The 15,610-nt window shown below is 40.9% G+C and overlaps 1 protein-coding gene across 6 annotated transcripts in view; it reads left to right on the top strand.

Moving 5' to 3' along the window:
- The first annotated feature begins 4,658 nt into the window (after positions 1-4,658).
- The window catches only part of LOC123960579 (NADPH oxidase activator 1-like), a 49,216-nt gene continuing 38,264 nt past the window's right edge, over positions 4,659-15,610 (top strand). For 2 of the 6 annotated variants that reach the window (XM_046035396.1, XM_046035393.1), the window contains exons 1-4: positions 4,659-4,718; positions 6,677-6,851; positions 8,655-8,737; positions 9,006-9,114. In XM_046035396.1, coding sequence (XP_045891352.1) covers positions 6,678-6,851; positions 8,655-8,737; positions 9,006-9,114 — 366 coding nt within the window. In that variant the 5' untranslated portion in view covers positions 4,659-4,718; position 6,677. Of the gene's footprint in view, positions 4,719-4,773; positions 4,822-6,306; positions 6,418-6,676; positions 6,852-8,654; positions 8,738-8,828; positions 8,915-9,005; positions 9,115-15,610 lie in introns of those variants that run through there. The other 4 variants (XM_046035394.1, XM_046035395.1, XM_046035399.1 and 1 more) reach the window with 4 other exon arrangements.

Raw genomic sequence — 15,610 nt, 5'->3', positions numbered from 1 at the left:
ATGTAAAAAACATGTCGTTTCAAAATGGCGATGTTTGACGATGTTTGGCGACATTTTAACACTTGAAGAAATATTCAGTGCTGAATGAGGGATCTTGGGGTGCTTCCCCAGAAGATTTTGAGCATTAAACACTGCTCTGCTCACCAATATATGGTGGAAATGTCTTTATTTATATGAAGCAAAAAACTAAATTTAGGTCTCAGGTTACATATCAAAATATGGGTCCTTTGGTATTTTTAAAAAAAGTAGATTTTTGCATGTAGTAGGGTTGAAAACCATGGTCCATTTAACATCTTGACTATGAAAACACTAAGGGTGGTAACATTTCTCTCATTTCATAAACTTTATTAAGGTGTTCCACAATGTACATAATTCTCTACATCATTCTAAAAGGATAGCAAGCAGAAAATCTGCAGCTTTGACAAACGTTTTAAAACAAATATGGTGATAATTGCCTGACAAAAAAAAGAATCCTGTGCTGGTAAACTGGTATGGATGTGTTTCATGCCCACCAGCAATGATTGGTTTGCCAGAGCTCCAGGGGAGCAACCCATCATAAGCACTTGTCCACAATGTTGTGTCAGCAGGGGGAGACAAAAGTTCCACACAGGTTTATTTCTTCTTTATGTTCCCAAAGTGCTCTATCCAATGTATGTACAGTATAAATATAATAAACATACCATGTATACAGTACAGTATGCTGAAAAAGAATACAATGCATTTCTATTAAAAGTAGAAAAACTTGAAAAAAAGGGAAGTACTAATGCAGTGGGAACCAGTTACAATGTTCCACATTACAAGCATTGAAATAAAACAATATTAATGGAAAAAGAAAACACAGAAAGAACTGTATGAAGAAGTGATCACACTGTGTGTAGAAAAGGGGATAAAAACATATTGTACATATTAATCATATTCCTAGTTACTGTACAGATTAATATTTTTTACATGAAAACCTATGACATCTAACTCATTATAAAACTGATACATTAAACATGATGTATTAATACGATGCAATAGATACAATCATCAAACAGCATGAAAAATTGTAGAAATGAGCTCCATCTTGAAAAGATGAAATATTAAAATCAGTCATCTAATATTGTAATGTATGACTGGAAGGTTGTATTTAGCATAATAAGTACACTTGCTTTTGATCATTAAATTGACGCTACTGTATACTGTATTTTACATTTTTTAACGCAGGACTTTTACTTGTAAAAGAGTATTTTTACTATTTTGTTCTATTATTATTATTGTTATTATTATTATGTGCAAGCTTAATCAGCCACATCACTTTTGAAGAGATGTTTGAAGAGATGTGACTTCTGGAATGCAGAGACATTTTTCTCTGAATCATTCCTGAGGTCAAATGTCACTCTGACTAGATCTCATTCAAAACTATTATCATGTAAACCCAAGAGAGTGACTACAGCTTCCTTATGTGTGTTAGCATAATGACTCAGTGTAACTAGACCTGGTATGGAAACCTTAACCCCTATTGTTTCTGAACATATAATACAGGATTTCACAGTCATGGAGCTTCTGCAATACATTTCCTGGGTCAAATAAGATTTAAGATAGAAGTTCCCAGAATAGGCTTTAGTTTTACCTGCCTGTACGGATGTGGTGCGGGTTTTTGGCATTTACAAAATATCTCTGACAGTCAGTTTGCTACATTCCCAAACAAAGCATCTGCTGTAAGAAATCATGTTCAAAACTAGTTTGAACACAAGGTTAAATCTATCCTCATGGGGTTTTTAGGTCCATCAGGTTTAAACAAATATGACTCATGTGGATTGTAATTGTCATGCGTACGTGCCACATTGACAGGTGAATTCCAGAGCCTGTGTCCGTCCTTTCTAGGGAATGTGGATGGAGGACTTCCTTGTAGCAATAGGGTGGAGACTCCTGAGGAGGCCTGTTTCACAAACTCTCACTTCCCTGTTGACACAGTGTGGAAGGCAGCAGGCACTGAGGCAGAGCTAGATAGTGACTGAACTCTCACTGGCCTCTCATTCAGGAGAAAAAGGTAAGCAGTCTATGTCACATATTTATAATGTCTCCCTGATAAACTATTCTGCTAGTATGAATGGAACTGAACAACATGTGCAGATAGATTCTGGGTAAGATACAAGGAAGTATTGTGCACAATGTTAATGATTAACATTAGTACAATTTCCCTTTAGGTTTCTCTTTTATTTTTATTGTATTCTTTATTTTTTATTTGTTATTAATTCTATATAGTTATCATGAATGGTTGGGTGTATTTGTTTGTATTTGTTTTTTATCCATCCTAGATATTCTTTACTCTACCTTACTCCCCTGCACTCTCTCCCTTTCATCTCTCTGTAGCACTTCATGGCTCGGTAATAACATGAGGAAACAGTGTGATAATAAAAAAGATATAGCTAAGTAATAGGTTACAATGTAAATTCCAAAGTAATAACCAGGTAATTACTTGGTATTAACAAAGGGTATATCTGGGTAACATTGAAATGAAATGTATGTAAGTACTTTGCTACAATGTAAAGAGTGTACAGCTTGTATAACAGTGTAAATTTGCTGTCCCCTCAAAATAATACATCACACAGCCATTAATGTCTAAACCGCTGGCAACAAAAGTGAGGACACCCATAAGTGTCAATATTTTGTGGGCCACCATTATTACGGAGCTGGTGGATGTTAGAGTCCTTGCGCTCCTCCACCTTCTGTTTGAGGATGCCCCACAGATGTAACCTTTACCCTCAGCTTTTTTAGCAAGGCAGTGGTCGTCTTGGAGGTGTGTTTGGGGTCGTTATCATGTTGGAATATTGCCCTGTGACCCAGTCTCCAAAGGGAGGGGAACATGCTCTGCTTCAGTATGTCACAGTACATGTTGGCATTCATGGTCCCCTCAATAAACTGTAGCTCCCCAGTGTCTGGCAGCCCCAGACCATGACACTTCCACCACCATACTTAACTGTAGGCAAGACACACTTGTCTTTGTGCTCCTCACCTGGTTGCTGCAACACACACTTGACACCATCTGAACCAAATAAGTTTATCTTGGTCTCATCAGACTACAGAACATGGTTCCAGTGATCCATGTCCTTAGTCTGCTTGTCTGCAGCAAACTGCGGGCTTTCTTGTACATCATCTTTAGGCTTCCTTCTGGGACGACAGCCATGCAGACCAGTTTGATGCAGTCAGCGCTGTATGGTCTGAGCACTGACAGGCTGACCCCCCCACCCCTTCAGCCTCTGCAGCAAAGCTGGCAGCACTCACACTTAATTCCCAAAGACAAGCTCTGGATGTGACGCTGAGCACGTGCACTCAACTTCTTTGGTCGACCATGGCGAGGCCTGTTCTGAGTGAAACCTGTCCTGTTGAACTGCTGTATGGTCTTGGCCACCGTGCTGCAGCTCAGTTTCAGGGTCTTATCAATCTTCTTATCTTCTAATCTTCTTAGCCTAGGCTATCTTTATGTAGAGCAGGGGTATTCAGTTAGAATTCAAAGAGGTCCAGTTAGAGAAAATTTCCTGAAGGAAAATGTCAGGAACATCAAAACGACTAACATTATCATTCAGTGCCATAACATATAGTTGTATCAACATATGTTTTTAGTCAACAATGGACTGTCAAATCAAATAATATTTCAAGAATGTTTACTGTCAGTTTTCACATCAAACTAGAGGGATAATAAATAATAACTACTCTAATAATACATTCTAAATTTAAGCAAACTAAAATAAAGTGCTTAATTTTTAGAAAAAAAAATTGTAGCTTGAAGTAATGAAGTGTAGTCTTTACCAATTCTATAATAAACACTCAACACATCATAACAAATACAGTTGTAATGCCTCCTCTTCTGTTTCATTCCCTCTTATAGAGCTACCACTTTCCTACTTTCTCTTGTTCAGTGAGAAACGTGAGCTCTAGTTTGTCCTGCCAGCTAGGATTGGAGATCTATGAGATATTCTGGTTTTGAACTGCCGTGGGAGGAATGTCCATGTAAAAATCTGTACATTCTTGATTAAAAGCCATGTGAAATCTCTTTTCCCTTTCATCTCCTCAATTCGTGTATGTTTCCAAAACGTCTCTGGACTCAACTCGCAAGTATCGGAATGCACATATTTGATTGGCTGAGCAGCGTCACATGAGACTTTTGATGAGAGATTGGAGCACATGCGATTGGTCTGTGAGTTTCCTGGCCTGCTAAACCAGTACAGTAAATGCTAGAAAAGCTGCGCGGGTTAAAATAGAAATGCTCCGTCACGAGGTAGTAAGTCTCAATAATAAATTGGCTGTAGGTCGGTGGTCCGGAGAGGACAGTGGCTGGGTCCGGATCCATACTGCGGTCCGCCTATTAGTGACCTCTGATGTAGAGCAACCATTCTTTTTTTTCAGATCCTCAGAGAGTTCTTGGCCATGTGGTGCCATGTTGAACTTCGAGTGACCAGTATGAGGGAGTGTGAGAGTGATAGCACCAAATTTAAAACACCTGCTGCCCATTCACACCTGAGACCTTGTAACACTAACAACTCACATGACACCAGGGAGGGAAAATGGCTAAATGGGCCCAATTTAGACATTTTCACTTAGGGGTTGTCTGTGAAGATTTTCAGTCATCCAGGTCATCCAAAGAAGGTTAAAGTCAAGGGCAACTGGATTTGGTTGAAGTTAATAGAAGACGTTTTGTCCCTCATCCAAGTGACTTCTTCAGTCATGACTGACTGGTAGGGAAACTCAGCTATTTAACCTCAGTGGGGTCGTTTGCCAGGATCATCAATACTGCTGGTTCGTTAGTGTTCCTGACTGTAGTAACGACAGTCGTTGTAGGTGTGTACTCACTTTTGTTGCCAGCAGTTTAGACATTAATGGCTGTGTGATGTGTTATTTTGAGAGGACAGCAAATTTACACTCTTATACAAGCTGTATACTCACTACTTTATATTGTAGCAAAGTGTCATTTTATCAGTGTTGTCACATGAAAAGATAATCAAATATTTACAAAAACTTGAGGGATGTACTCACTTTTGTGAGATACTCTGTATGTGCCATGTTCTGTTTTACACTTTCAGCATGGACTGTCTTTAATTAGACCCATGTCATTGAGTCTTGCTGGGGTGTAATAATATCTGAGAAGTGTTCTGTATTGGATAAATTTGCCTCTGACTTGTTTGTATTCTCTACTGTTGGGCTTCGGATCGGGGCTGTACTGAGCTTCCCTGGGGATGTGTGGAGGACTGGGGTTCGGGGCTGTTTTTTCTGCCCAAGCCCCCATCCCCGTACTCTTGCTGGTACTTTCCTTTCTCTGTGGTGTCTGTTTGTGCCCCCTACCCCTATTTCTGCCCATCTTTCCTGTTAAAGCAGAATCTGTCTGGCACAACATGGTGTCCAGCTCCTCAGACTGTATACTAGGCTGCTGGTTGGGACAGGTTAAAAATAAATAGAATTTTCAGACAAATTCAGTAATCCACACATACTGTATGACAACTGTACAACAATATTGGCCAGTCTTCTAAGAACTACACTTAAGAAAGTTCTACAGAGACAACTTTTTTTTATTTTTTTTTACAAATGCAAAACTGCTGGATCGTATCAGTAACTAGACTGTGCATTTTGTAAAGAAAATCGTGAGAGCTGCAATCTGTCGGCTGCTGCTCCTGCAGCACTTTTCAAATGTTCAAATTCTTTAGTGCCACCTACTGGTAAAATTGTTTCAAATGCTACTTACTCATTCCCCATGCCTATCTGTACAACCTGTTTGACATGAAATGTCACTAAAGCACCAATGCCAACAGAGGACACACTATCCTGATCACATTTGGCTGGCACACCACTCTTTTTCTTCTAAACGTCTGTGAAGTCTAGTCCACTGTTGGAGTGACATAAAATAACACAACAAGTCAACCAAATAAAGAAACAGCATATGACTACTCATAAGAAATATTGTTGTCCATGTAGATGCTGAAATATTTAGAAAAACAGAAAACATGTACATTTATTGCAGGTTTAATACTGATGATGGCAGTTTGTAGGAATTGAACATTATACTTTTATGGTGTTTGCACTTAATGACAAAGAGCATACACCTGTGTGAGCCACACAGTCATGTGAAAATTGGTAGTTGTGTCCAAACAACACTCCTCCTAAAGCTGGGGTTAGGACGTCTTGCACCCAATAATAGAGCCTCAATGACAGACATGCTGTCAACTGAACTAATGGCTCAAAGTGCAAACTGCTGATGGGTGTCACAACTTCATATTCTGTTGATGGAAAAAGTACATTTGGCTTAAGAATAAAGCTTTTTAGCTGTGATGTTGGTATTTTTGTTATATCTGAGAATAGCTGAGAGGGAGAATATAGAGCATGTTTCCACACTCTGCTGAGGAGTCAGTCTGCCTTTTCTATTGCAGTGATGAGAGCTTGATGGTGGGTTACCTATGTATTAAGGTTTAAATCTAAAATGCCATATCTCAACTGAGATTGAGACTGACTGAGAGCAGTTTAGAAATGTAAAGCTCTCACACTAATAAGAGCAGTGCCAGTTCTCACATTAATAAATAATAAAGAGAGAAGATAACACAAACAAATTTTTTTTCCACAACTCTCAAATAAGAAACAACCTCCTCTGTTCTATATGTATGTCAGTTATCCTATATTTTGCTCTTCTCCTGTCTCTGCTGTCCAGAATGCTTTACACTGAGCTGCTGCGGCTGTGGGATGAGGCGGTGCAGGCAGTGGACACAAAGGACTGGCAAGGAGCTTTGGCCAAACTCCAACAGATCAGTGAACCCACATCTCGCACTCTGTTCAACGCTGCCTCAGCTCACCTGGCTCTTGGACAGCTGGACCTGGCCCTGAAGGTCTCTGTGTTGGGGGATGATGGGGGTTTGGAGGGAGACTCTGAAATTCCTGTCAATACTTTAATGTGATTCAAACTTTTATATATCACTATTTTGTTTTACAGCTCTTAAGTTTATTAGGAAAACCACTTTGATTAACTATTCAACCTCTGCTGGAAAACAACTGCAGAGCATCTGGACTGAAATTCATTTATGTAAAACTTAAGATTTACAGCTGCAGACTTTATAGATTTTTGTAAGAGTAGCTGTTTTTCAGAAGGTAACTGGTCAAACAGTCGATAATAGTGGTCCTGCTGATCGATGAAAAGGCTAAAAACACGTGTCAAAAAGGGTAAACAAAATCCAAAATGGAGCTGCAGCATCAGGTGTCTCTTGAGCAAAGTCTTAAAACTCTGCTTATCTGCTTTCTTCCATTGTACATCAGCCTGGATAGCTGCTGAATACTTGTACACCGTTTTTAAAAAAAAAAAAAAAAAAAAAGAGAAAAAAGGAAGCATATTGTCACAATTTCCATGTGTTTGTGTCTGAGGGGCTGAGCTGGCAGGCATGAGCAGCCTCGGGTGAATTTTTTAAAGGAGGATTTTATTTACCAAAAAATAGAAGTTGCAATTTGCTAAAATATATAATAATGTTCTGCACCCATTAAAAAAGGTCAACTAAACGGATCTTAACTCAGGCAATGCCAAATTACCATACACTAAATTGACTAAACAAACTGACCTAACACACTGAACGCAGAGAATCTGTGTATGGTTCTGTTTTAAAACGAAAAAACAGATGAACAACAAACAAAAAAAATACATTGTTTGTTTTGGTTTTCGGTTTTAAAACCAAAACGGAAAAATATTGATTTTGATATTTAATGAGTCCAACTTGTGTAGCTTTGTGTGTCACACTTGATAAACCTGCAGGAGAAACACTTATATACATTTAGCTGACGCTTTTTATCCAAACGACTTACAGTTGCTATATATGTCCTTTTATTTCCTTTGTGAGATGAAAGAATTTAGAAAGTTGCGCGGCGCTGTGGGGAGCCTCCAGCTGCAGGGGGGAAAAAAGCATTATGGGTAAAATCAGGAGTGCCACACTTCAGCCAGCCAGGGTGAACGACCACTGGCAACACAACCCATAGTAGGGTGAACGGAGGGGGAGCAGGGGGCTGGAGCATACAGGGCGAGGGAGAGGAGGTCGCCCCCTGGCCGTAGCCTCAAGAAAAAACCCTTGAAAAACATATTTGGGTATTTTCTTAGATCGCTCAGGTAACCAGCTGCTTTAGATTAGCCCAAAACAAAATGCTTCCTTGATGCTGATGTACTTAAGCCACGAATGGGAGAATTTTGAGTGTTTGAGGCTCTGTAATATTGCCTAGTGCTCACTTCTACAATCACATTCGCCACAGTTGATATGAAATGCAACGTGACCTGAAAAGAACAAAAAGTCTTATTAGAGACAAAAAGTCAAGTGAAACAAAAAGTCAATATTAGGCTAAATATTTTTATATTAGGCAATATCCTAATATAAAAATATTTAGCCTAATATTGACTTTTTGTTTCACAGGACACGTGAACACAAGTCTCCTGATTCAAAGGTTCTGGCCCTCCTTTCACCCCAACCATTTGTTATAGGCCTAGGCTACCTGCCTTTACCGCATCATACAAACTACAATACAAGAACAATCAACCCCAACACTACAATCTAAACTACAAATAAAACAAAGCAGGACACTTTGTCTAACAGTATAAATAGGTCAGAAATAAACCAAAACAAAATCTCAACTTTTCTTTTCCCCCCTGTGATGGCCAGGCATTAGACCTCACCATTGCCAAGGACGAACGTCTTGCTGTTGGTTTCTTCCAAAGAGCAGCAGTGTTGCTGCAGATTGACAGGTAGGAGGCAGCAGACTTACAGTTGACACTACATTAAAGACCGTCTGTTTGTTTAATCATTCAAAAAATGCCATTTTGTGGTTTTATGGAGGTTGTGTGTCAGAATTGAGTCACTTCAGTGGTTCAGTGGACACTCCTGGAAGCTACTGTGGTAGATGAGGGGAAAAATATAACAAGGTGCTGCATTTTCATTACAAAAATGACCAGTTTTTCATCCATTGCTGTACTGTTTGTCTATTTACATGTTTCTGCACTGCTGTCTCTCCAGGTTGGAGGAGGCGCTGTCAGACTGTATCTGGGCACAGAAGCACATGAGAGGAAACATGGTCATTGACTACAAACAGCTAGGACTGCGATTTAAACTCTACAGCTGGCAGGTCTGACATTTACCCTAACAGACACACCGCACCACACTTCTGTATCCTTCTCCGGAAACATTACAATGCAATAAAAAGCAAATCCGATCCTGTGAGGTATGTCAGTACTGAGGAATGAAAACTGTGCCATCTCCACTGTTGTGTAGTTGAAATGTCAAATACTGTACACCTGGGAGCTAACAAAGCCTCATTGATTGAGGCTGAAGAAGAGGTTGCACAACGTCACATATTTCTCACAAACCAGATAAGACAGGTCGAGTTTCCCACAGACAACGCACCTATGCTTACAGCCAGTCACTCACATAAATTTTGGCTTAGTATGGCTAACACGCTTACAGCTTAGGTTTAGCGCCATCCACCTCTGATGAAAATTATGAAGTTTTATCATATAAACTACATGACAGTCACTGGTTGTCAAGGGAATCCAGTGAGCTGAATGATTCCCAGCAACGTTCTGATCGGATTCCACACAAGCATGCATGATGATAATGAAAGGGCTCAACAGTGAAATGATGATCATAGAATTAGTGTTTACTTATGATTGGCAGTAAAGGGTGTCATTATTACATAAATTTTTTTGCACTGACAGCTAAAGGTCCCATGAAATGGACACTTGAATTTACTGAAAAACCGCTGCTTCCTGGAAAACAGTGCATCTTCAGTGGTGACCTCTTCATGAATGTAAATTCATGGGTTTAAATAAAAGGTACAACCAATAAAGATGTTGGTTGTTGGTGTGTTCAGGCTGGAACAAAACTTTAGAGGTGGTGCAACTGCATAAAACCTCAGTGGAAAGTCGAAAGTAGAAGCCACTTCACCTTGGGTGCCAGACATTTAGACAAAGACATATTTGCAGAAGTTGTTTCAACATTAGCTGAAATACTTGTGAATTCCAAGAATTCAAGTTGACTTTATGAACAGACTAAAAGCGAAAGCAGACCAACTACAGTAAAGTATGACAAAGAAGAGTCCCCTGAGTTCTCTTGCCTCATCAACAAGGCCCGGGACACTGACTCTCATAACCCCCTAACCTTCCCTTTCAGTAGCCTACAGTTTCCTCATACTGTACATTTTTGCACATGTAAATATTTTCCATATTCTGCACTAACTGTAATTTAAACAACAGCCATGGATGTCGGTAGGCCTATTTTAGGGGGACAGAAGCTACCTTAACAATAGTAAGAAAATTGATTCAGCGTAATGCATGATACACAGCGAAACTGTAAGTTGTTGTAATGAAAGTTACTTGCTGAACTTTAGCTACGTTTACCTGAGGTAAAGGAAATGGGATATTTTAGTTGGCTATGGAAAACACTTGTCTAGCTAGCTATAGTATTTCAAAACAATATCAGTCCCCACAGAATGTTGTTGGGAGACATAGTGTCATAGTGTCCCTGTTAATGCTATTTTACTGGTATATGCTTCAGTTCATTGACCTGATGGATATTTGAAGATATTTTAGGAGAGAGAGAGAGAGAGAGAGAAGCAGGAGATTGGCAGGGCAGCTGATTCTGAGGTCAGTTGTGGTCTACAGGTCAGTTGTGGTCTACAGGTCAGTAGTGGTCAACAGGTCGAAGGAAATGGGGGGTGTTTTGTTTTCTTGGCATGTCTAGGCAAGGCAGATTATATTTGTATATTCTGACCCACTTAACTTCCTACAATTATTGGCTGTAATAAATTAAATATGTTGATGTTGCCTAAATGTAGGCTAGCTATACATGAGCATATACCCACAGATATACACACATTATAATAAAATGAAAGCAATCATACGTACAGCATCCAAAACATATAGTAATCATTACTCCAAATATTTTATTCCACCAGGTTATTAAATTCAGACAGTAACCACTTAAAATAAGATCCTTATCAACAGCTTACATGATAAAATATTTGTTGTGTGCTTGTATGCAAGCCAAACTACAGAGCAAAATCACACACTGACTGAACCAAGCTACAGTGCAGTAACAGTAATTAGTGTTATTAAATATCATTCTTTGGATCTGCAACTTATCTACTAGAAAGAGGAATTAGATGTTGTATTACTTTATCACACTTTTACATCAGTAGCTGGATAGCATTTAACTTTGATGGGTCAAAAACTAACATTACTGTAACTTTCATTCAACACAGAAGAAATTGAAGAATGTCGCTTTGTACTTGTTAACATCTGGTCTCCTTCACTCGTGGTTGGTGGACATAAATGTAGTTCTAATACAGTAACAAAAGATGCGAGTGCTAAGATTTCGCAAGCAAGTTACGCATACCCTGGGGGCTAAGCCCCCCTCTCTTTCAATTCTAGTGACATCCTTGACAACAGCCATATTGTACATATCCTTCATTATTAATCCGTCCCTGCAGGATTTCACAAGCCTATCCCTAACCCTGCATATTTAAACCAGCTTACCCAATGAAGGTTAAAGTTAAAGGCAACTGGACTTCTAGAAGTCCCTTGGATGAGGGACGAAACGTCTTCCAGTATCTTCAACCAAGTCCAATTGCCCTTGACTTTAACCTTCTTTGGACCTTCGTTGAATAACTATGACCTGGGTGACTGAGAATCTTCACAGACAAAACCAGCTTACCTTGATTCTTTCAGCGATTGCTGGGGATGCAGCAGCCTGTCTCACAGTGATTTGTCTCATCTGACGTCCACCATGCCTTTCTGCCATTCTCAGCACATGTTTTGCGGCAAGTGTTCGTCAGTAGACGACACAGGCGTCGCTAGACCCTTTTTACTGGGGCTCGTGCCCCTGTATCCATGTGTTGTCCCAGTGAAATTGTCAAGACCCCTTGGCGTTGTTTTTGGACATGTAGGGCTTCACGGTCAAGTTAGCAACAACTGGTTACATCTGCAACGTCCGGTCAAGTTAGCAATAATATTACAATGTTACAATTTCAATATAAAACTACTTGTTGTGAAAAGGCACATTGTTACAATATGAAGAGTCACAAAAAAAGACTCAATGTTGAAAAAGAGTATTTACAACGCTGATGAGAGGACTGAGTGGGACTATCCTTCTGTGCACAAGAAAAAGTAACTCAATGAGACTGACTTTCGAGAACAGCAGTCAGGTAAACTTGTGTTCTCTCCTCTCAAAGTCTGTTGTGAGCAGCATTTGTAGCTGCAGTGAATCTCTGTCTGTCTTGCTAACCCAGCTGAGCAACCAACGTGCAACGATGTTTATAAACTGCAGCACTGAAAAGAAAACCACATTGTGTGTGAACATGCGCTCATACGTATATGCATGAAATGAAACTTGTGCATCCTGCTGAACAGGTTTACAATCTGCAGCTGGACCTTATTGCATTTCAGCAGCAAAATTAGTGCGACCAGTCCAGACAGCACACAGATGTGATGGCACTCCTCATAGGCACACATAATTTTAAAACGAGACAATAATCATCTGTCTCTCAGTGAAGGTTTAGTTACAACGCTGGACTAATGCAAGATGGAAAGCATGGGATTCACATTAACTATTACAGTTTTGATAAGTGGGGCAGACTGGGCAATATGAATTTACATCTTTCAGTAGATAATAAACATCACATAGTCATGTCATAGTATAAATAGTATTTTCCTTTTGAAAATGTATTAAAGGAAACCTGGGGAGCCAGTTTGAATGGGCTTGAAGCAGTTGATAACATTAATATCTTGCAAGTATTGATATTTATCATTTACAGGGGCTATGCTGAATTTTGTCAGTAGAGTGATGGATCATTAGCTAGTACAAGCACAGCTGAGCCAAATCCAGTACTAGCACAGACCCAGTCCAGACATTTTTCAGAATCAGTTTTATTGCCAGGTACAGTATGTGTACACATACGAGGAATTTGACTCAGGATTGTACATTGCTCACGATGTGCTTACTTATACAATAATACATAACACAATAAAAAAATTAAATAAAATCGGACACAAACTACAGAATAGACAACACTAATATACACACTATGAACAACACAATATAGACATATTGACGAATAGTGCAGTGATCAGAGTGCAAAGGATGCAGGAGTAAACTATTCTCATTATGTACATGTTGAAGGTGGATATGATATACAGGTACACATACATGTACACAGTGTGATGGAGCATAGTGCAAAGGATGCTGGAAAAAATAAGACTTATGACCTGAGGTAGGTGTATTGGTATACAGTATATACAATATGATATAGTATGAACAGCACTGAAATAGAGAATGGTGAATAAATAAATAATAAGTGGAAACCAGTAAACAGGTGGCTGATTTAGAGACAGAGTTACTGGGTTATTGCACAGGAAGTGTTCCTGACACTGTGAGTCAGAAATCAGCTGTTCATCAGAGTGATGGCTTGTGGGAAGAAACTGTTCCTGAGTCTGTTGGTTTTGGCGTACAGTGCCCTGTAGCGCCTACCAGAGGGGAGGAGCTGGAACAGGTTGTGTCCGGGGTGAGATGGATCTGCAGTGATGTTTCCTGCCCGTTTCCTGACTCTGGAAATGTATAAGTCCTGAATGGAGGGCAGGTTGGCACTGATTATTTTTTCTGCAGTCCTGACTGTCCGCTGTAGTCTGCTCCTGTCCTTTTTGCTGGCAGATCCAAACCAGACAGTGATGGAGGTGCAGAGAACAGACTGTGTAGAACTGGATCAGTAGCTCCTTAGGCAGTTTGAGCTTCCTGAGCTGGCGCAGGAAGTACATCCTCTGCTGGGCCTTCTTGATGATGGTGTCAGTGTTGGACTCCCACTTCAGGTCCTGGGATATAGTGGATCCCAGAAACCTGAAGGATTCCACAGCAGACACAGGGCTGTTTAGAATGGTGGTGGGGGGGGGGGCTCCTCCTGAAGTCCACGGTCATCTCCACAGTTTTGAGCGTGTTAAGCTCCAGGTTGTTCTGACCGCACCAGAGAACCAGCTGATCACCTCCCGTCTGTAGGCCGACTCGTCCCAGATGAGGCCGATGACCATTGTGTCGTCAGCGAACTTCAGGAGTTTGACAGATGGGTCCCCTGAGGTGCAGTCGTTGGTGTAGAGGGAGAAGAGCAGTGGGGAGAGCACACACCCCTGGGGGGCGCCAGTGCTGATAGTCTGGGTGCTGGATGTGATGTTCCCCAGCCTCACTTGCTGACTCCTGTCAGTCAGGAAGTCTGTGATCCACTGACAGGTGGAGGCTGGTACAGTGAGCTGGGTGAGTTTGGTGCTGAGGATGTCCGGGATGATGGTGTTGAATGCCGAGCTGAAGTCCATGAACAGGATCCTAGCATATGTCCCAGGAGAGTCAAGGTGTTTCAGGATGTGATGCAGACCCAAGTTGACAAACTGCAGCGGGTCCAGCACGGGGCCTGTAATGCCCTTCAGGTGGGCCATCACCAGTCTTTCAAAGGACTTCATGACTACAGATGTCAGGGCGACAGGCCTGTAGTCATTTAGTCCAGAGATGGAGGGTTTTTTTGGGACCGGGATGACTGTGGAGCATTTGAAGCAGGAGGGAACTTCACACAGCTCCAGTGATTTGTTGAAGATCTGAGTGAAGATGGGGGCAAGCTGGTCCGCACAGATGTTCAGGTACAATGGTGAGACACTGTCAGGTCCAGGAGCCTTCCTGATCTTCTGCCTTTGGAAGAGGTGGCTCTTCACAGATCTTGAGTGCAGGTGAGAGGTCAGAGGGGGAAGGCAGGTCTCATAGACCCAGGTGAAATACAGTGCGCAGAGGTCCTTTCAAATAAGCAGTGGTATTTTTTAGAAGAGGTTTCCTTTCAAATAGCGCCTTTCTAGTCTTTTTGACCACTCAAAGCGCTTTTACACCTAGCCTAAGTGCTCAAACAGAAACTTACATTCACACACAGCCAATTATCTTGCCACTTCGACATGCAGCCTGGAGGATCCGGGGATTGAACCGCCGGTGAGCGATGAGTGAGCCGTTAGTTCAGCACTACATGTCACTAAAACTTACACACTGAACCTTTCATTCTGTTAGAATAGATGCGTTCAAGATGACTGTGGCTGACTTTCGCCGACTCTAACGTGAGCAGCAGGCGACTGCAGGGACGGGAAATAAACACGGCGTCGTCAAGTCGGACACATTCTACCTGCATGAGCATACTGTGAGCTGAGATCAACGACTGATCTTGTGGCATTTGCAAAGAAAAATGCTGCAAGACCAGGCAAAAGGTGGTTCCAACTTTGTGCAGAAAAGCTACTCGGCGCCTGCAGCCGCCTTGCTCCCGTGAGGTTTTAATGTCAAGTGACATGCTGACGTTTTGCAGCGCCAGCGAAAGTCGGACACAATTTCTAACCAACATGCCGTATTTTAAGTCCAGCATGCATTAAGTTAGCGCTGCGCAGCGGAGTCAAACGCACCTAATATGATGTGTAGGCAAGGACCTCTCTGTAGCATGATAATATTTAATTTAAACAAATATTGCACATCCTGTGGTTTGAAAATAGCAGTAGACCATATTGTGATTTACATAAAATTTAGATTAATTGTGGGTGGTGGTGTCGCATAGATAAGAT

This window comes from Micropterus dolomieu, linkage group LG21 (genome assembly GCF_021292245.1).
Source record: "Micropterus dolomieu isolate WLL.071019.BEF.003 ecotype Adirondacks linkage group LG21, ASM2129224v1, whole genome shotgun sequence".
NCBI lineage: Eukaryota > Metazoa > Chordata > Actinopteri > Centrarchiformes > Centrarchidae > Micropterus > Micropterus dolomieu.
The sequence above is the reverse complement of the archived record's forward strand: the minus strand, read 5'-3'. Positions and strand labels throughout refer to the sequence as shown.